The 23,386-nt window shown below is 39.1% G+C and overlaps 1 protein-coding gene across 1 annotated transcript; it reads right to left on the reverse strand.

Annotated features, from left to right (window-relative positions):
* Positions 1-1,274: 1,274 nt before the first annotated feature.
* LOC115419444 (scavenger receptor cysteine-rich type 1 protein M130-like) lies at positions 1,275-23,336 on the reverse strand. The gene is made up of 12 exons (XM_030134237.1): positions 23,236-23,336; positions 18,286-18,318; positions 17,148-17,435; positions 15,463-15,759; positions 14,414-14,713; positions 11,836-12,135; positions 9,767-10,084; positions 8,591-8,890; positions 5,597-5,893; positions 3,609-3,935; positions 1,718-1,803; positions 1,275-1,634 (listed from the first exon to the last, which is right to left on the reverse strand). Exons 1-12 carry the CDS (start codon positions 23,279-23,281, stop codon positions 1,578-1,580), a joined length of 2,649 nt encoding a protein of 882 aa, XP_029990097.1. The 5' UTR covers positions 23,282-23,336; the 3' UTR covers positions 1,275-1,577.
* Positions 23,337-23,386: the final 50 nt, after the last annotated feature.

Below are 23,386 nucleotides of genomic sequence, written 5' to 3' on the forward strand. Positions count from 1 at the left end.
AAACCTGTCATCAGTGACTTCATTAACACTGTCCTCACTGCAGATGGGACTTTTGCCCTGAAGTTCTATTAAAATAAAATAAAATAAAATAAAACATCATCAGTTGAGAGTTAGAGAGAACTGAGGTGTGAGATGATGTGCATGCTGTCATCTAGTGGACAGGAGGGGAACTACATCAACATATGATAGTTTAGATCTTAGTTTCTGTCATCACTTGATTAAATAATAATCACAGAAGGCACATGTTGTGTAGTCTTACATTAACAGTTTCCTCATTTTGCAATTTCAATTAGAATGCTTGAATTCTGTCATTATTTTGTGGGTTAAGACTATCACTGCACGCCAATAATAAAGTTTACCAAAATGAAAGAAAAAAAAAAGTAACTTTTTGGACATTTGTGACCAATATCTGATTTATTTATTTATTTATTTATTTTTATGACAGTCTGAAAAACACAATTCCAATTCTTTCCAATCAGATCCAGGTCACTTTCATATCTGGTCCTAAATTAGATTCATATCAAATGTTTTACAATGTGATGTATTTATTTGTATTAAGTCAGAATATGCTTCTGTAGAATTCAAAAATTGTTCATTTTCGCAGGATTTTTAAAATTCTGACCCAGCCACTAAAATCAGCACATTCTAAACAACGTTAAATTCCTACATTAACACCCTTCTACCAAGTGAGTAAAATATGCACACTGACACATTTTAGAACTGACACATTTGACCAAGCCCAAAAAATAAAACTGAATGTTAACCACCTTTGTTGTTAATCACTGACATATGCCAGGCTGCAAAAAAAGAAAAAAAAAAAAAACTAAATGAAATAAAATAAAAAATGTAATTTTTATGTGGTATATTGAAAAAAAGTTTTATTTTGGGTTTTTTTTAATATCAAAAAATGTAGCTTGTTTACATTATAAACATGGCATTTATAGGGTTAAAATCATACCATCTATCTATCTATCTATCTATCTATCTATCTATCTATCTATCTATCTATCTATCTATCTATCTATCTATCTATCTATCTATCTATCTATCTATCTATCTATCTATCGTATTTAAAAAGCTAATATTTACAGCTAAAATGCACTTATCAATGAACTCTAAAAATGGTGAAACTCGACAAAAACACGGTAAATCACATTAGTAGAACACTCCAAAACAGCCCTATAACTATTATAAATAATTATTTACAAGAATTTACCACCAAAAACACGGCTAAAAACTCACTAAAATGCTGCTAAAAGTAATAAAAATCTTCCATCTCTCTCTCACCGACCACACTCTGCTGCTCTCTGCTCCGCCCACTTCCACCCCTCCCCCTCAGCCAATGCAGGCCTCGACCCAAATGTGTTACAGACCAATATAAAAGAACCTCACCTCAGCCTAAGTTCCTTCAGGAGTTGAAATAATGAGACGCAGACGCAGATGCAGTGTCACCACAGACACAAAAGCTTCAATAATGACGTACACCGCTGAACATAAATGGCAGCTGGAGTCAAACTGCTCTTTTCTAATTGTGAGGGCTTTTGTTTCTGTAAATATACGTGTTTTTTTTTTTTTTTTTATCTTGGCGGTCCTGGTGCTGTGCGGGCCTTCAGTCTGAGCTGCCCCCCCCAGACCTGGAAAACACAAACACACGTCCTGTCGACCCTCCAGGGGAAAAGTCCATGGAATCCAACATGTGATGAACATGTGAACGTACCTTACAGAAGAAGAACATGGAGACGGTGGATATGAAGAGGATGAGGATGACGAGCACCGTCCTGATGACCACTTCCATCACAGAGGCTGAAACGACACAAACACATTCAGTGTTGAACCCAAACTTTCACCTGTTTTAAACCGGATCCAGTTTGAACTCACACTGGAGGACTTTCACCTTTTACAACAGCTGCATTCTCACCTCACACCACAAACTTATGACCCCATATGCTGCTAAGACGTTTTTACACTAGGTTTAAAATATTGCTTAAAAAATGGAATAAGAACCCTGAGCCACCTCACATATAAGTACCATCTGAACAATATTCTGTCTCAGTTGATCATTTACACATGTACATTACAACTGACAGTTTATCTACAGATTCACAAAACTTTTAAGAACAGAAAGCACTGCACTTACTTTTCTGAAGACATTCTACGTAGTTCATATTTATTGTATTGTATGTTTGTACTATAAACATTTTCCTGTAACTGTACTTTTTTTACACCAAAATAATGATAAATATTTGGAGCTGTTGTTATTCAGAGGTTATTATGATGGTATTTTCCTGGTCAGATTCACAAAAGCTCATATTAGTCTGTATCTGGGACCTGAATTAAAATGAGTTTAATACCCTTGACTGTTAATTTTGCACCTCAAAAATTCAACCCATGGGCCGGATCGGACCGTTTACAGGCCGGTTTTGGTCCACGGGCCGTATGTTTATCACCCCTGATGTTGTTGTTTGTAAAAGCTTGGAGTAATTTCAAAAGTTGTTTAATCAAAACAGTGAAAACTGAAGTAAAAATGAGTTTTTCAGCAAAACATTAACTGAACACACTGTTGTACAAATTTGTAGAAAATATGTGCTTCAGACGTTAAATGTACTAAACCTTTGAATAGGATGACTCAGAAAACAAATGACCAAAGCACTGGTTAGCTCATGGTTTCAGTATAAATGATGGTGTGTTATTCCACATACCCTAACCCTTTATGTACATTTATCCAACAGATGCACAAACGTTCTACTGACGGAACCTGTAAAGGGAATGTATTGTCATGTGCAGACAGTCTGAAATAAATGTGGTAGATGTGAGACAAATATTCCTTTTGAATTAATTCTATGAATTGTACATTTTGGCCCAAGACTGCATCTTAGAAACTACAACTGACTAACACTTTGGACTTAGTTTTTCTTTATTAGTGACACAAATTTGGTAAAGTTTAACTACTTTTATTCTGGAAGCATTTTACCTAACCCATAAAGACCCAGTTCTACTTTTGTGTCACTCTCCAAATTAATTTTTCTCTATATCTGACCTTTCTTAAGTGATTTATCACCATTTATTATAATATTATCCTGTGTATTTTGCATTTTTTAAATGAAAATCAAGTATTTTCCAATATTTAATTTACTGATCATGTAGATGTTCATTAAAGCTCAAATTAAAGTTGATTGTCATAATATCAGAAACAGAGAAAAATGAAGAAAATGTGATTTTTTTCAGTTAAATCTCTCATTAACTGAACATAAACCCAGTGTGTCCATTCACTGGCATTGATCCAACTCCATGGGTTTGACTGGAGAATCAATGTTGTAGAAGATGACAGTGTTTCCATGGGAACTACAGAGCCTCTGAACGTCCAAATGGGTCATATCTGATGACCATGAACAGAAGAACTGTATTTGACACCAATTATTGACATGGATTGATAGAATTAGTGGATCAGCAGGTATGAAACAGTTCAGATCAGCAGATGTTTTGGTCGCCAGTGGATGTTTGGGTCTTTAAGGGTTAATTATCCACTTTATAAACTAAACTGATTGGATCTGAACCAGGTCATGTGACTGTCCTGGTGCACTGTGGTGGTTTGTTTCTCCTGAAGTTACCTCCGATGGTGAGATACAGGACTGGGCTCTGAGGCGAGGAGAAGCTGCGGTTGAAAACGTCGAGGTGATAAACACATGTGTAGTCCCCTCGGTGGGCGTGGCCTATGGCAGCGAACAGGAAGTGGGCAGAGTGATTGACAGCTGGCAGGGTGAGGTTCTGTGGGTTCGAGGTGTCGGAGATCAGCTGGAAGGAGCCTCCAGGGTACTGAGGTTCAACGGAACATGTGACGGTGAAGGCGGAGCCCAGCAGCAGCCGGAACCCCCGCTGGTAGACCTCGAAGAGCCCGTCAGACACCGACAGAGAGATGATTGGCTGAGGCAGCAGACCTGTGCACACACAGCCACGTGATTGGATAAGACACAGCTGCTCATAAAATACATGAAGTGACGTTAGGTGAACTTCTGTCTCGTTCTATACAACGACAAAATATTTAATTCTGAAGTATCAAATTTTTTTGTGTTATATACAAATAAATAGAATTCATTTCTTAACCCTTTCACGCATGAATCATGAGAACCTTAGTCAAGATTGTTTTTCTTGTGTGTTTCTATTCTTTTTTAGGCATGAAAATAGAAGAGCAATTAAACATGTTTTATGAACCAATTTTTCATGGAGTTACAAAAATGTGCACTCAGCTGGACACCCTGAGTTTAACTGCAGAAGCAAAGAAATATGTGTTTAACAAACCAATAGCAGACAGTGATAAACTGTGTGAAAACTAATACAGCACTTTCTTAAAAAGCAATTGTGTTGCCAATCTTTGACATATCCAAGACTCTGATCACAACCAATGTCCCATCCTCCAACTATTTAATATATGGAAAATATTACGTTGTGTGTTTTTTTTTTTAATAAATCAATCAGAATTTAAATAATCAGTGGCATCTACAGGGTGGAAATCCTGAAAATGTTTGAATGTTTGGTAGTTCTGAGCAGGACTGAAGTAGTTTAAGAGATTAATTTATGAAAAACAAAACAAAAACAAACTAGAAGCACTCGGAGAGCGCAGACCTCCGCCAAGGCTGATCAGTGGCCCCCCCCCCGTGGGCCCCCCCACCCCCGATCACCACCAAAATTTAATAATTTCTTCCTTATCCCATTTCCAACAAACCCTGAAAATTTCATCCAAATCTGTCCATAACTTTTTGAGTTATGTTGCACACTAACGGACAGACAAACAAACAGACAAACAAACCCTGGCAAAAACAGAACCTCCTTGGCGGAGGTAAAAAAGTAGTTCCAGGTACAACAAAGCCCGCCCCTCACAATGTATTGTAGTTTATTTTGTCATCTTTCCAGCTGATGTCATCATGTGTATGCCTGTGCTGATGTCATCATGTGTATGCCTGTGCTGATGTCATCATGTGTATGCCTGTGCTGATGTCATCATGTGTATGCCTGTGCTGATGTCATCATGTGTATGCCTGTGCTGATGTCAGCATATCAGCTGCCTCTATATATGTGACAGGTTTGAGGTAAATTGAAACAAAATTGATGTTTTTATAGACATGTGAAATTTCACTCATTATAAGTAAATGAAGAAAAAAAAAAGATTTAAAAAAAATTCATAATAAACTTGGACTTTGACCTACTTTTCCCAAAATGTATTGAGATCTATTCTGGGTCACTGGTAATCTATAAACCCAATTAGGTATGAATTCAACCAATAGTTTAGCTGCTAAAGTGTAAACAAACAAAGAAACCACCAAACCGAATCAAAAACAATACCCCTTGTCTCCCTTTTGGGGGGGGGGGGGGGGGGGGGGGTAAATGCATCAACGGAGTATAAAACACATGGAAGAGTAAAAGACACTATTTAAAAAATATGACTAAAAAGAAAAGTTCTTGCCAAATTTCAGCCAAAATGACCAAATGAAAAAAACAAAAAGAGAAACATGTCTAAAACTGCCTGAGGAGGAAATAGGCTCAAACGGAAACAGAAGCAGAGTGAAGAGTCCAGCTGAAGGTCCAGTTTGTGTAGTTCTACCTGAGCAGACCACCTCCACACCAGATGTGTGATTGTCGTTATGATTCATCAGCCAACAGTCTCTGAGTCCAGACGTGGACTTGACGCAGGTAGATGAGATGAACCACACCGGCCTGTCTGGAAAGTCGTCTTTTGTCTTCACTGAAACAGCTGAGCCACAGTCCAGACGCTGACACAGCGCAGACCCAGACTCCAGGCTCCACTGCTCCGACGTTCCCACTGCTCTCCAGTCGCTCTGCTTTTCCATCTCTACAGTCCCGGCACAGCCGCTGGGCTCTCCCACCAACCTGATGGGATCTGAGCAGACACATGGACACGTGAGCCCCAAACACAGCAGTGGATCCACAACCGTCCTTTAAACTTCTGAAGGGCCTGAGTGGAACCACCCACAAGACCTCAGACTCATCTATGAGAAGAGCTCCATGAGTTCTCTACAGCGCAGGTGTCAAACATGCGGCCCGGGGGCCAAATACGGCCCACCAAAGGGTCCAGTCCGGCCCCATAAGTGGATCAGACCAGTGGAATACTATCATAATAACCTACAAATAATGAAAACTATTTTTTTCTCATTGTTTTAGTGGAAAAAAAGGCAGAATTACACAAAAATGTTTACATTAACAGACTTGCCTTTTACATATATAAAAAAAAATGTGAATAACCTGAAATCTCTTAAAAGAAGTCTGTGGAATTTACTAATATTCTGCCAGTTATTTGATGTTGTGTGTATTTGTAGATCCACTGTGATGTGTACGTTGTGATGCACATGTAGAAATGATAAACTGAAGTGTACTATTGTTAACAGTGCACTTATTTTACTAAAGAATTTTCAGGTTGTTCATATTTGTTCATGTTATGTTCAAGTACAGTTCATAGATGTAAACATTTTCAGTACAGAATTGTACTTTTTTCACTCCAAAGTTCTCATTGTATTTTTTCGGTTACTGTACTGGTCCGGCCCACGGCAGGTCAGATTAGGCTGAATGTGGAACTGAACTGACATGAGTTTGACAGACCTGATCTATATGCAAACAAACAGTCAGTGACTCCTTCAGCACAGGATTTACTGACACCCCCCCCCCCCCCCCCCGTTCTAATGGGTTTTCATACAGTCACACATGTGGGCAAATGTCAGTGGACAGGGGGCGGAGCCTGACTGTTCGCCTGTAAACCTTTACAGAGTTCTATTGAAATCATGGAAATAAATGAGTGCTATCAAATGATTAAAATTTTTAATCAGATTAATCACAGGGTTGCTGTGGGTTAATTTTGATTAATCACAATCAAATATCATTCATTACCTCCGCCAAGGAGGTTATGTTTTTGCCAGGGTTTGTTTGTTTGTTTGTCTGTCTGTTTGTTTGTTTGTCTGTTTGTTTGTCTGTCCGTTAGTGTGCAACATAACTCAAAAAGTTATGAACAGATTTGGATGAAATTTTCAGGGTTTGTTGGAAATGGGATAAGGAAGAAATGATTAAATTTTGGTGGTGATCGGGGGTGGGGGGGCCCACGGGGGGGCCCACTGATCAGCCTTGGCGGAGGTCTGCGCTCTCTGAGTGCTTCTAGTTTTTAATCTATATTCATCATGTTTCATTTTGCATGAGCAAACAGACTCAAGAAAGAAGGGAATACATATTATATATATACATATATGCACTTAACATGTTTATTACACATCTTCAACGGTTTCAACTAAACAACTGGAAACAACTGTTCTGTCTTTTTTTTTTTTTGTCCTCATATTTCCATCCAGAAGGTCAACGTGCTGTTTAGCATCTTCCATCTTTATGGGTTGGTTCTGCTGTTTACATCAAATACATGGTATTTAAAAAGTAAAAAGAAATATGACAATTATTACCTCTGCCAAAGAGGTTCTGTTTTCATCAGGATCTGCCTGCCTGTCTGTCTGCCTGCCTGCCTGCCTGCCTGCCTGTCTGTCTGTCTGTCTGTCTGTCTGCCTGTCTCTGTCTGTCTCTGTCTGTCTGTCGGCCTGCCTGTCTGTCTGTCTGTCTGTCTGCCTGCCTGTCTGTCTCTGTCTGTCTCTGTCTGTCTGCCTGTCTGTCTGCCTGCCTGCCTGCCTGCCTGTCTGTCTGTCTGTCTGCCTGCCTGTCTGTCTGTCTGTCTCTGTCTGTCTGTCTGTCTGTCTGCCTGCCTGTCTCTGTCTGTCTCTGTCTGCCTGTCTGCCTGCCTGTCTGTCTGTCTGTCTGCCTGTCTGCCTGTCTGTCTGCCTGTCTGTCTGTCTGTCTGTCTCTGTCTGTCTGTCTGCCTGTCTGTCTGTCTGTCTCTGTCTGTCTCTGTCTGTCTGTCTCTGTCTGTCTGTCTGTCTGTCTGCCTGCCTGCCTGTCTGCCTGCCTGTCTGTCTGCCTGTCTGTCTGTCTGTCTGTCTGTCTGTCTGTCTGTCTGTCTGTCTGTCTGCCTGCCTGCCTGTCTGTCTGCCTGCCTGCCTGCCTGCCTGTCTGTCTGTCTGTCTGTCTGTCTGTCTGCCTGCCTGCCTGTCTGTCTGTCTGTCTGTCTGTCTGTCTGTCTGCCTGTCTGCCTGCCTGCAGGATAACTCCAAAAGTTATGGATGGATTTGAATGAAATGTTCAGGAAGTGTTGATACTGGCATGAGGAACAAATGATGACATTTTGGTGGTGGGGGGGGCAGATCTGCCTTGGTGGAGGTCTGCGCTCTCCGTGTGCTTTTCTAGTTCATTGTGCAAGTTGATGAAAGGCAAAAAAAAAAGTTGAAAACAAACTATATGAAAAAAATTCCGACATTACTATGGTGTTGCACAGATTACACACTTTTTGGGATCAGGACGGACCTGTGTGGGATTACATCAGATACCAGAGGGTCCAATAACAGGAGCAAAGGGACGAGGCGTCCAACAGAACAGAACAGTGTGGTTTCACCACAGCAGAGCCACCAAACATCTGTCCAACACTGATAGGAAGGAATTTTTGGGACTTTTTAAACACAACCCTAAAGCCATCAAAGCCACGCCCCCTTTGTACCTGCACAGGTAACGTCCACAGCTCTTCCAGATGAGCAGGTATCTGACGCTGATCTTCCACAGTCCAACAGAACAGACTCATTTCCTTCACACTGGAACTCACTGGTCCAGACTGGAGCCTCCCCCTGTCCATAGAGCGCCCCCCGGAGGACTGAAGGAGCCCCGCAGCCCAGTTCTCTACAGACCACCTGGGCGTCGTTCAGGTCCAAATCCTCTTCACACACTGAGGACCAGGACTGGTTAGACCGGACCTGCAGTCTGCCTGAACACAGACTGGACCCATGGACCAGTCTGACCGAGTCTGTGGAGCCACAACACACAGGTTTATTCTAAACTGCACTTTTCTGCACCAGACCGAGGCTACATTCAGAACAAAATGAAAATGTGGTAATATTTTAAGGAAAAAAAAAAAAATTGCAATATTTAAGTTGGAACACTGAAGATCCCCTTAATCCCACAGATACAGATACTGTGTTTTTACTGAGTTTTGTCCTTGTAAGTGCTTTTTGGAGTTCAACCAGGTGCCAAAAAGCAGCTGGACTGATTTAGAAAAAAGAGCCCAAAACAAAAACTACTGAGTGTGAATTCAAATACTGGTTAAACATCCTAAATCTCTTACTGATGTACATTCTGAGTTCCTTATTTAGTCAAAACCTGTCGAATTTAAAGTCCTGTCTTTGTCTTTTTCTGTTATTCCACGCTGTTTTGGTTTATAGAAGCTGTTTTTCTCACTGAAACTTTTGTTTTTACTACAGTAAAGTACGTACAGCAGTCCAAACTAAAGTTTCAGTGAAAAAAAAATTAGCTTCTATAAACCAAAGCGGTTGTATTTAGTGTGACCTTCCTTTTAAACTTAACATGTCTTTAATTCTTTCGTTCACTTTCTGATTTTTTATTCCAGGTTTCATTCCACATGCGCCAGATGTTTCTAAGGGTTTTTGTTGCTTCTCGTCATGGGGTCAGGGGTCACTAAGTACTAACCTTTAGAACCCATTTAGTTCATTTTTGGTGTGTCTTTTAAGGCTGTGCACATATTTCCTGTATTTTCTTGTTGTATTTGAAGAAAAGAGACAGAGAAATAAATATGCACGTTCAATTCAACGCTGCAAAAGCAACAAATCTAAAGGCCGCCTGAAACTTTTGCACAGTCCTGGACCGTAGACGTCATCAGAGTTACCTGAACAGTTGAGGAACAGCATGTTTTCACCGCTCATACTATGGTCTGAAGACACACAGTCCCTTAATGTGGAAGTGGATTCAACACATGAGGAGCTGATCGCCCACACTCGATGGTACGGTATTATGGTATGGATGGTGTTATTTCTTCCGACAGAAACAACGGAGCCACAGTCCAGTTGACGACACATTACAGCTGCTGCCTTCAGGGTCAACGGGTAAAAAAAGTTCTCCACGTGTCTCCATTCATCATGTTGTTTTATCTGTACTGACCCATCACAGCGGCTGGCTCCTCCCACCAGTTTGATACCGACAGGATCTGAACAAAGACGAGTCAAAGATGAATCAGATCAAAGTGAGCGAACAGATAAAGCAGGGCTGCCACAGCAGGGGACACACTCAGCCAAATGTGCTCTGAAATGGGCCGCACCAGTGAAATTATAATAGTCCTGGAGCCAGGACAGCCTACCATGCACCCCCCCCCAGCAAAATGTCACCTGATTTTTTTTAACCTTTGTGATGTCCTAAATGACAAACTGAGTGGTAACACTAAAGCAGCTCCTTCCCACTCTACTTTTGGACCTCATGTTTTCAGGTGCTCCGAAGCGCCATATTTTCCACTGCTCTTGTGGTTCGTTTTTGCCACAAATTGACATCGGTATCGTATCCATTTATCCCATGGCAACTGCAGCATGTTGTACAGCAGAAAAAAGCCTAGAGTCTGTAGTTTCCAAATATGATCATTTTGTTTTTGTATCTTTATCACAATAAAAATGACATATGATATAAGGACAGCATGTCTTAAAGTTAACATTTACGCAAAAAAAATTTCATGGCAGCAAATAAACTTTTAAGAAATATAAATGTCTGACAACTATTCTGGTGATATATGACACATTCCTGATAGAACGCAGTATATATTCCATATTCATGCTAGAATTACATGCATTACAATGTTTTGATGCCTACATGTTTAGATATTAGGGTATTCAACAGTTCAATATTTTCTGCTCCTCTTTCAGTTCGTTTGATCATAAATTGACATAAGTATTGTAGGAATACATCTCTTGGCAATGTTAGACATCTTGACACAGTCTATAATCTCTAGTTACAAGTCAAATAATGTTATTCTTGTAATTATAACATACTAAAATGACAAAATGATTAAACATTACTCTGCCAAATCTTCAGTATTTATAAACACGTTACTTGAAACGACTCAAAATGTCACAGATTCCTGTCATTCTACAAAACCTAAACTACCAAACTTACTGTTTAAATCATTAAGCAAATTCTAAAGAGTGAATATTATTTGTGTGTCTCAATGTTGCATTTGGGACATCACAAAGGTTAAAAAAAAAATCAGGTGACATTTTGGTGTGTGTGTGTGTGTGTGTTGGGGGGCAGGGGGTCATGGTAGGCTATCCTGGCTCCCAGACTATAACAGAATAATACAGAAATAATGTCAACTCCAAACTTTCCTTGATGTTTTAGAGCGAAAAAGTAAAATTATGTGATAAAAATGTTTACATCTACCAACTATCCTTTAAAACAATGTGAATAACATGAACAAACTGACATTTCTGAAGAAAACTAAGTGCAATTTTAACCATATTATTTCACAGTTTATCATTTACACATGAAAATTATAACTTACAGATCACAGTGGATCTACAAATACATGAAACATTTAATAACAGACAGAATATTGGTAAACTTGCACTTCAGACATTTCGAAATGCTCATATTTGTTCAGGTTATTCTTGTTTTGTGAAATGTTAGTTTGTTTTAGTGTAAATACAGTAAAATGACATGAAAATGTTTAAGAGAAACATTTAAAGTTGGCCTTATTTCTGGGTTCTTCTGACAGTATTTGACTGGTCTGACCCACTGCAGATGAAACTGGTCTGTTTGTGGAACCTGAACTAAAAGGATTCACATCTTCAGTGTAATTTTTGCTTTTCACAAATTCATCCCAGGGGCCAGACTGGACCCGTAGGGGGGCCGGATTTGGCCCCCGGGCCAAATGTTTGACACCTGTGAGATAAAGGCTGTGAATTAAAGCTCCACCTGAGCACGAAACGTCCACAGCTCTTCCAGATGAGCAGGTATCTGACGCTGATCTTCCACAGTCCAGCAGAACAGACTCATTTCCTTCACACTGGAACTCACTGGTCCAGACTGGAGCCTCCCCCTGTCCATAGAGCGCCCCGCGGAGGACTGAAGGAGCCCCGCAGCCCAGTTCTCTACAGACCACCTGGGTGTCGTTCAGGTCCAAATCCTCTTCACACACTGAGGACCAGGACTGGTTAGACCGGACCTGCAGTCTGCCTGAACACAGACTGGACCCGTGGACCAGTCTGACCGAGTCTGTGGAGCCACAACAACACACACACAGATGATTAAAGTGACAAAACAGCAACAGTAGATCTGAAGAATTCATTAAAAGAGTTAGGCTGGGTTGTGTTCTGTCACCAACGCCCCCCCCCCATTTGATCTGTACAATGAGCATATATTTAGAAACACAGAGTGTCAAGACTCAGTGTTAGGTCACACATTAACAACATACGATATGCAGATGATACTGTACTATTAGCAGGAACCAAAAATGACCTCCAAAGTCTAGTTACAATTGTGAAAAATAAAAGTGAGGAATGTGGGCTGAAAATGAATGTCACAAAGACCAGGAAAATGATAATTACAAGGAAGGAAGACATACCAACACTAACAATTCAAATAGGAACAGGAACTTGGAATAACAAGTGAAAAGTTTCCCATATCTAGGACAGCTCAGAACACAAGATGGTTGGCCTAATTAACAAATTAAGGATTGGGCAGGAAAAGACAATGTTCAACAAAATGGAAAAAATCTCGACAAACAAAAGGCTACACTACTCTAGAAAATGCAGCTGCTGCAGTGCTACATGTGGCTAATTTTGATGTGCACTTCTGAAACCTGGACCCTCACTTCCAGCTTAGACAAGAAAGATCCATGCTTTTGAGGCACTGGCAAACAGAAGAATAGGTAGAATATTATGGAAACAGGGGAAATGAAAGTGGGGGTTGATGAACCGTGCATTTTAAAAACCATACCTAAAAGCTGCATCTGACTTTCGTCACCAGTTTTGTAAATCTGTAAAACCTGAGTAATATCTTAAGTATCACAAATCTGTAAGTCTTTCTGTGAACATGCATCTGAATGTCTTCCCTTCCAGTGAACTATATCGAAGTGTCCTCCACCATAAACAGTTCATTTGTTTACACACAAAGCCAGCAGGTCACTTGGGCATTTTTGGAAATTGGTTGCGACGTGCATTGTGGAAGTGGAGCTCCACGCAGCTGCAGTAGCAAGAGGCAATGAAGCCGTTTCTGTGGTTGTGGCCGCTGCGGTCATAATGCAGCTGCATGGAGTTCCACAGGGTAAATATCACACAAATGTAGAACGACTTCATTGTGGCTCTTCAACAATACTTTATGTCTGAAAAATATTAAAAATTAAAATTAAAAATACTATATCTCTGAAAAATAAAGTTGTTATACATCTTTTTAAATTTTGTGATGTTTTCATTGCCAGGCGGATCGGTGCAGCGTCTGCAGTGATGCGGTCGTCGTATCGGTCTGTCGTGGTAAAGATTTACCGTCAATCTATGTTCCTACTCCCACGACTGTAAGGACAAGATCCCGGATAGAAGCAGTCCAAGTGAGTTTCCTCTGTAGGGTGGGTGGGCGTAACCCTTACAGATAGGGGGAGGAGCTCAGTCACCAGGGAGGAGCTTAGAGTAGATCCGCTGCTTCTCCACATCCAGAGGAACCAGCTGAGGTGGAGCAGACATGTGTGTCTGATCCTCCTGGACGCCTCCCTGGGGAGGTGTTCCAGGCATGTCCCACCAGGGGGAGGAGTCCGAGGAGAGGGAGGTGTTCCATGCACGTCCCACCAGGAGGAGGAGTCTGAGGAGAGGGAGGTGTTCCAGGCATGTCCCACCAGGGGGAGGAGTCTGAGGCCTCGGGGAAGACCTAGGACAATGTGTAGGAACTATGTCTCTGGTCTGGGAATGCCTTGAGCTGGAGGAGGAGTCTGAGGAGAGGGAAGTCTGGGCATCCCTGCTTAGACTGTTGCCTCTGCGACCTGGCCCCGGATGGATGGATGGATGGATGGATGGGTGGATGGATGGATGTTTTCACACTGTTTGGTATTTAGATCCAATCCATTCCACAAACCCACTCCCCTAGATGAAATGCACATCTTCTTCAGATTTGTTCTGGTGAAATGTGTCATATTTCGTTTCTGTCTGTCGTTAGAACCACCCTCTTTGTCTGTGAATAATCTGTTACTTGGACGTTATTTATTTCTTGCTTTCTATAATATTTTGTGCTGTTTTAATTTCCACTAAATCATTAATTCATTGGCTGTTGCTGAAAGTTGTTTCCTCAGTGTATTAAAGGGTTTGTTGCAGATGTGCACCCTGATAGGCTAACTGATTCTAAATCACCTGCAGGCGTCAAAGGGAGAAGGAACGTTCTTCATGTCATATGGTGAGCTGGTGACTTGATGCAGGCTGGGATAAGCCCCACCCCCCTAGGATCCTTCAGATGATTAAGCAGGTATGGTAAAAAAAATGAATGAATGAATACATGTGAGTAGTCTTACCTGCACAGACGAGGTTCATGGCGGCGTTGAGCATCATTTTGACATTTGACACACAGTCTTTGACTGCAGACGTGTTCTGAATGCAGGTGGAGCTCACCAGCCACAGAGGACGATATGAACGATCTTCTCGAACTGTAGAAAGAGCAGAGCCACAGTCCAGATGACCACAGATCACATCTGCCGTCTTCAACATCCACAGAACAGAATGGCTCTCCATGTCTCTCCATTCTCCATGTTGTTCTATCTGCAGTGACCCATCACAGCGACTGGCCCCTCCCACCAGTCTGACACCAACACGATCTGAACAAAGACGAGTCCAAGATGAACCAGATCAAAGTGACTGAACAGATAAAGCAGGTCTGTCACAGCAGAGGTCACATTCAGCCAAATCTGGTCTGAAATGGGCCGCACCAGTGAAATAATAACAGAATTATACTGAAATAATGTCAACTCCAAACTTTCCTCTATGTTTTAGAGCCAAAAAAAGGAAAATTATGTGATGAAAATGTTTACATCTACCAACTATCCTTTAAAACAATGTGAAGAACATGAACAAACTGACATTTCTGAAGAAAACTAAGTGCAATTGTAACAATATTATGTCACAGTTTATCATTTACACATGAAAATGATAACTTACAGAGGATCTACAAATACATAAAACATTTAATAACAGACAGAATATTGGTAAACTTGCTCTTCAGACATTTCAAAATGTTCATATTTGTTCAGGTTATTCTCGTTTTTTGTGAAATGGTAGTTTGTTTTAGTGTAAGTACAGTAAAATGACATGAAAATGTTTACATTTGCAAAGAGAAACATTTGGAGTTGTATTTCTGGGTTCTTCTGACAGTATTTGACTGGTCTGACCCACTGCAGATTAAACTGGTCTGTATGTGGAACCTGAACTAAAAGGACTGACATCTTCAGTGTAATTTTTGCATTTTGCAAATCCCAGGGACCAGACTGGACCCTTTGGGGGGCTGGATTTGGCCCCTGGGACGCATGTTTGACACCTGTGAGATAAAGGCTGTGAATTAAAGCTCCACCTGAGCAGGAAACATCCGCAGCTTTTCCAGATGAGCAGGTATCTGACGCTGAGCTTCCACAGTCCAGCAGAACAGACTCATTTCCTTCACACTGGAACGTCCTCCACAGAGGAGCTTCAGTTTCTCCATAGAGCACCCCCCGGAGGACTGAAGGAGCCCCACAGCCCAGCTCCCTGCAGACCACCTGGGCATCCTGAAGGTCAAAATGTCCTTCACATACTGAGGACCAGGACTGGTTAGACCGGACCTGCAGTCTACCTGAACACAGACTGGACCCGTGGACCAGTCTGACCGAGTCTGTGGACCCACAACAACACACAGATGATTAAAGTGACAAAACAGCAACAGTAGATCTGAAGAATTCATTAAAAGAGTTAGGCAGGGTTGTGTTCTGTCACCCCCCCCCCCCCCTTCAATCTGTACAACAAGCGCATATTTAGAAACACTGAAAGAGTGCCAAGACTCAGTGATGGAGGTCATATAATAACATATGATATGCAGATGATACTGTACTGTTAGCAGGAAACAAAAATGACCAGTTACAGCAGTGAAAGATAAAGGTGAGGAATACAGGCTGGAAATGAATGTCACAAAGACCAGGACAAAAGCTGGTTCTCAATATGAAGAACGCAGACTACGGTCTTGTAAACTCAGTGAGTCTTGGTAAGAACGGTCCCAGAGAACGTACTTCCTAAGAACACAAGTCTATCTGGAATTGGAACAGCTGCGTACTTGTGAACGTTCCTCCTATCTCTGCTGTATTTCTGTCATCTGCTCCAGAACGCATTTCCTTCAAATCCCCACAATGCCACTTGATTTGATTTCAATACATATGTACTAGTATTTAAATGTCATTTATACATTTTGCTTATTTTCCAAAATTGTAATACATTTCATCGGTTCAGCCAGTCACAGCTGACCGCCTCCTGACCGAGCTGAGCGATGTCCAGAAGAGTTTATGAAGTTAATGGAGTAAACCAAAGGAAATACAGAGGAGATGCTTTCATCATGAAGATGGAATAAGACAAACACATAAAAAATAGAATGGACGACAATAATATAAAAGATGAATCAAGACAAAAATAACATGAAAGAATACATTGTATATGATGAAGACAAAAATGATATAAGGAAGAAACTATTAAAAAAGAAAGTCAAATTTAATTTTAAGCCCTTCTCATTTCATTTCACCTCTGCATTGCCATGCAAATTCAGACATATCTGTATCTATCTCTCTCTCTCTCTCTCTCTCTATGTGTATATATATATATATATATATATATATATATATATATATATATATATATATATATATACTTTATGCATTGTTACCTCCACCAGGAGGTATTGTGATTGCTTTGCTTTGTGTGCGTGCGTGCGAGCGATCACCACCAAAATGTAATCATTTCTTCCTTGTGCCAGTATCAACATTTCCTGAAAATTTCATCCAAATCCGTTTAGAACTTTTGGAATTATCTTGCTAACAAACAAATAAACAAACACACATGCACACACAGGAGGCAGATCTGTCCTGGTGGAGGTCTGCGCTCTCCCAGGGCTTTTCTTGTTGTGATTGTGGATTTTGTGTGAGCTGCTGGACACCATGAATTTCCCCCATGGGATGATTAAAGAGCTAAAAGTATATTACAAGTCTATTCTGTTCTGTTCTATTCTATTGCTCTTACCCGAACACTTCAGCTCCAGTGCTACAGAGCATGGGATCGATGAAAAACAGTCGATCAGTGAAGTTTTGTCACATTCCATTTCCATTTCCCACATGTCTCTTGTCGACACCTCCTCTCTTTCTCTTGTTGACAGAGCAGTTCCACAGTCCAGTTCTGCACATGCTCTGTTTGCTAACCACAGGTTCCAGTAAACCCAGCTCACTGATTTCCAGTCTTCATCCTGCAGTTTCATTTGCAGTTCACCATGGCAACGGCTGGCTCCTCCCACTAACCTGTACTCATAGGACGCTGTAGGAATAAGACAGAGTTGAGTCCTGAAGCACCGACAAACCACCCACAGCAGTTCTTATAAGACATCTAAGTCCAACTGGACCCATAAAGACCCAGACAGACACTGATCTGAACCGTTTAAGACCCACTGAGCCGCTAACTCTATCAGTACATGGAAATAACTGGTGTCAAATACAGTTCTTCATCTTTTCATGGTCATCAGATGTGACCCATTTGGACGTTCAGAGGCTCTGTAGTTACCGTGGAAACACCGTCATCTTCTACAACACTGATTCCCCAGTCAAACCCATGCAGTTGGATCAGTGACAGTGGATGGACACACTGGGTTTATGTTCAGTTAATGAGAGATTTTACAGTAAAAGTCACTTTTTCTTCAGTTTTCTCTGTTTTGATATAATAACCCTCAACTTTACTCTGAACTTTGTGAACATCTACATGTTCAGTAAATTAAATACTGAAAAATACCTGATTTTTACTGAAAAAGGCAAAAAAAGGAAGATAATATTACAGTAAATTGTGACAAATGACTTAAGAAAAGTTCATGAAGAGAAAAATGTATTTAGGAATTGCCTGAAAAGTAGCACAGGGTCTTTATGGGTTAAGTATTTCACAACGAAATATTGAAAACAGCCTCTAAAATATCATCCTCTTTCTTTTTGTTCTCTTAAAATGTGACGCTTTTAACGTCAAAGTCAGAAAAATCCCAGAAACTAGAGCTGGCAGTCATCAGAGGATCCTCTACAAATTGATAATTAATTCATTCCCTGGATTCTCCACTTGTGTTTATTTTCAAACCCTCTTTAGCGTCGTATAAAATATCTCCTTTAACTTTTCCATTTATTTTTACCTGTTGAGCTGTTTTTCATTTCCACCAGCAGCCCTGAAGGGAAAAATAAGAAAATAAATTAATGAAAGTGGAAGACATCAAGTTTAATCTAATCAATCTAAACAAAAGTTTATCAAATACTGCAAAGTGATGAACCAAACTGACCACTACTGACCAATTAATGAAAACCAGTTGGGACCCACCTTTGGGTTTGATTAAATAATTAAACAAATAAAATGGACAAAAGCCTCCAGAAACACAACAAAGTGTATGAACAACAAAATAATTTAATTATCACCTGCATAGATGTCACATTTATAGCTACTGTATCCCACCTCACATTAACACAGACATAAAAAGCATCAGCAAAGTGACATATTTTCTACTTATATGCAGATGACATGTTATTTAACGTATATACAGATGATATGTTATACAACTCATATGCAGGTGATATGTTATTCAACTTGTATGCAGATGACATGTTATCCTACCTATATGCAGATGTTATTCCACTTATATGCCAATGACGTTATTCTACTTAAATGTGATGACATGTTATTCTACTTATATGCAGATGACATGTTATCCTACCTATATGCAGATGATGTTATCCCACTTATATGCCAGTGACGTTATTCTACTTATATGCCGATGACATGCTATTCTACTTATAGAACCCAAATCTCACTATGAGATATCATGACCATATTTAGGTGATTCCTACAAATTTAGCTTTAAATTTGTTTATGTTGTACTAAAGTCAGAATTTTTTATAGAATACTTGTACTTCCCAACACTTCAAATGCCACTGTGTCTGTATCAATGTTTATTTGTTTCTTTTGTCTGTGGTTCAGTCTTGCTTTCTTTCTCTTATGAAAGGAAAACAGCATCAGGAAGAAAAAGTAAAACTCATCCTCCACAAAGTGTCGCCATTTCCTCATCACCTTTTTGTTTTTTGTTTTTTTATCTGTAACTGAACATCTCAGATGTTCAACTCCCCTTTCTCTTTTATTACCTACAGTTTGATCTAGTTCTGCTGGTCACTGTGTCCATTATTTTACTACATTATTTCTTTTATTATGTTTTTATTTTATGTGTCTTTTACCTGTGTCATCCTATTTGGGTGTGGAAGTGAGGAAACACTCAATTAACTACACTAAAAGTACAATTCAACATCATTTGAAAATGTTTCTTTGGTTGTTGTGAAGCACATTTGTTTATGTGCTGCAGATTAATAGGTTACCTAGAATAGATTTTTTGTACTTTAATTCTTTAGTCTATCCTATTCCATTCTACTTTTTTCTTTATATATGAAGAAATTTCATTTTTCACATGGAAATGCATGTATGTGGATTAAAAATAAATATTTGAAAATCTGGTTCAGCTCTTCGTTGAAGTGTAAATACAGTTTTCTGCTGATGAATCGTCTGCATTATGGGTAATGGGTTTCCTGTAAAAGTCACTTTAACCACAACACTTACACATAATGTTGAGTTTGGCTCAGAATATACAAATTTTTTATAGGTACATTTATTGATGTATTTATTCATTTATTTGTACTTTATTTGTTACATGGCTGAAAAAGAAACAGGAAATGATTAAATGTAAATATAGAATGATTCCAGTCAGAAAAAAGATGCGTTTCTATCTGATGTTCTGATCTATTTCACTTACAGGAAACTCACAATCATTAAGTTTAATCTGAGTGCCTCTAAACTCTGTTGAATCATGTGGTATTGAGTACAGTTATGATACAAAAACATGTTATGATGTAACAGGAGGAGATGGAGAATAGGAAGTGGACAGAAATATTGAACCTCATTATTACTGATAAAACTGCAGTCAGTTTAAAAAAACAGAATTGTACTCTTGTAAAAGAGAAAAAACTGATAATTTGAACTGAACATTTACTGGTTTGATAGTAAAATAAAAGCTAAATAAACAGGTTGTGAGATTGAAATGCGTTATTACAGTAAAACCAGCTGATGGACAAACTGTGGAACCAATCAGAGAGCAGGAAACACAAGAAAGAAGAAGTGATGCAGTCAGATGTCAAGAAGCTTCATGTACTGATATGATGTGAAATAGACTTTTTTTTGTTTTGTTTTGTTTGAATATGCAATAAGACAAAGTAATCATACTAAGTCTTTAGAAATAAAACAGGTACTAAGAAGTCATGGGGGGAAAAAACGTACACACACACACACACCTCAGAAAATTTGAATATCATGAAAAAGTTGAGAATTTTTTGTCACTCATTTCAGAAAGTGAAATCTATTATATAGACTCTGAGTGAAATATTTCAAACCTTATTTCTTGAAATTTTGATGATTATGGCTTACAGATAAAAACCCAAAATTCAGTGTCTCAGAAAATTAGAATATTGCATAAAATGAATAAAAAAAATAAAAAAAAAAGAAAGGATATGTTGAACAGAAATGTCAGGCTTCTGAAAAGTCTGTTCCTTTCTATGAACTCCAGACTTGGTTGTGTGACGTCAGCTGGCCGTTTAGCGGTTGGAGGTCAGCGAAACGAGGAAGGAGATGAGGCAGAGGCAGGACATGGCATGGTCCACGATTTTTTAAAAATATTTTCAATGTTACCCATTTCAAACAGAGTGCTGAAAAAGTGCAAAGGCTAAAAAAGTGCAAGTGCATTTGGAGGTGGGAGCATCAGCGTCTTTTCCAGCAGCAGAACCACAACTGATGAAAATGAGTGTTCAGCCCACTGGATAAAACCACTACAACTGCACAGGGGAGTTACAAATCTACAGAAATTGTTAAAACTAACCTAAAACCTCCATAACTAAAACCCACAACCATAACTTATCTAAAACTCAAACACCAAAGATAAATAAAAACCCATAAACTGATCAAATCCACCTCCAGTTCCCACACGTGTCCCTGCCTCGGTCCAGGCCGGAACCTTCTTAAATAAGTACAAACACACTAAACACCATTCACTAAACACTTTCAAATCCACTCACACAGACACTAAAAGTTCAACTTAAATCATTTCCATTGCACTGCCTCTGTTCGTCATCTAATTTGTCTCCTTTTTCTCCAGGGCCGAGCAAGCAATTAAAATACAAGTACCACTGGATGGAAAAACTGAAAAGGAAGACAATAAAATCAATAAGCTACTTTTAAAACCAATCGTGCAATTATTTTGTATATGCAAATATATTTGTTAAAGTGCTGTGCTATCAAAAACTACCAGTGGAAGTTTAAGTGTTCGAGTGAAACCAAGCGCCTGTAATTAGACTGAACCGAAACAAACAGCTGTTTGTTACAGGTTGGTTCTTTCAAGAAACAAGGCTTGAAAGAGTTTACTCTGTCAGATGAGTCTATGCAATAGATGGATTTCACTTTCTGAAATGAGTGACAAAAAATATTCAACTTTTTCATGATATTCAAATGTTTTGCGATGTACGTGTACATGAACTCATTTGTACATTTGAAAAGGAGTGGGAGGAAGTAGAAGTTCTTTAACCCCGCCCCTTCTCCGCGCAGCAGTCCACCCTTTAGCTTCATATCAGCAGAACATTTGAAAAGTCCAGTCCGTTGGATCTTTTGTAAGTAATTAACCTCACATACACACACATCCATACTGACATACCAGAGAAGTAAATAAATAAGTACATACAGAAATCCAACACAAATGAATACACAATAAAGTAAACAATAAGACAAAGTAGACAACAGCAGCATTCAAACAGAACAGAATCAACAAAACACACCAAAACCAGGACCAACTAAATAAAACCAGACAGAATATTCATGTAACAGAAGTATTAGGACTCTCTATCTTTATACTGGGACCAGAAAATCTGTTTATATACCACACTGTATAAAAAAAAAAAAAAAAAAAAAAAAAAAAAAACACGTAAAAAAAGAAACGGTATTCCGGCAGCAGGGGTGCTGAAAAAAATACTGTTAAATAACGGAAAATAACCATCTCATAAAAATACGGTAATTTTTCATCATTAAAATACAGTTTTTTGCCCTAACTTTACATGAGATTTTGTATATTTTTTTGACTTTTTAATGTTTAATGAAGAATATTTTACGTGTATTAAAACAACCCAATTACCTATAAATATGGATGAACATTGTTATAAAACAAATAGGGCTTAAAATTGCAGAAAAGTTCTGTTATTAGTTGGTGTTTATCACATAATTTTGTTAAAAACTTGTATAACAATTAATATTTGATGCAATAAAATGATATACCACACATAAAAACATTTGATTTATCTTTCAAAACCTGTCAATTAACTGTTAATAAACTAGTTTTCTGGATTTTAATTGCAACAATTTACCGTTAATTTCAGTTGATCTAAAGTATGAACATTATATTTATAAGTTATTTCACATTCAGTCATTCATTACAATACATTTGCAAATGTATTTTAACTGTATTTTTCTTTGAAAAAAAAAAAAGTTTTAAAAAAATGGGAATTTTATGGTTATTCACAGTTACAGTTTTTTCATGTTATTTTACATTTGACATGTAAAGTCAGTCTATTTTTGTAATTTCATTGATATTTTCCTGTATCTTAAAAATACAGGAAACATCTGTAAAATAAATGGAAAAATTCTGTTAAATTACAGATTTTTTTTCCGGTGCAGTTTCAATCGGTGGATATTTTTGGCATTACTTGGGTCGGATGTCCAGACTGTTCCAAAGTTCCACTCCACATACAGACACAAAAACATTTACGAGGGGTTTGAAATTTTGGTCGTGGAAAGTCTGCAGATTCTAAAGATACTAAAGTACTTTGTCACAGTTACAAGTGAATCTATATTTGGGTTTCAGCTCCACGGATACGTAAAAAAAACATTTGACGACATGACACCAGACATTTTCATCCTTTTCTGAGAGGTTATGAATCAGTTACATCAATGCAGTATGTGTAACCATGGTAACGAACATCGTCCAGGTCTATCTGTCCGTCATCAGTCTTACCTGAGCTCCAGAGGGACGTGAAGACCACCAGGACCCTGAGATCCATGTCCAGTCGGATCCTCTTCTCTTCTGTGTCGTTCTTTTTACCGTCTCTACATCTGTTATCAAGACAGGAGTCACATCCTCTTATCTACCTGTGTTTTTTTCCCTC

The sequence above is a fragment of the Sphaeramia orbicularis genome, chromosome 5 (genome assembly GCF_902148855.1).
Source record: "Sphaeramia orbicularis chromosome 5, fSphaOr1.1, whole genome shotgun sequence".
NCBI classification, from domain to species: domain Eukaryota; kingdom Metazoa; phylum Chordata; class Actinopteri; order Kurtiformes; family Apogonidae; genus Sphaeramia; species Sphaeramia orbicularis.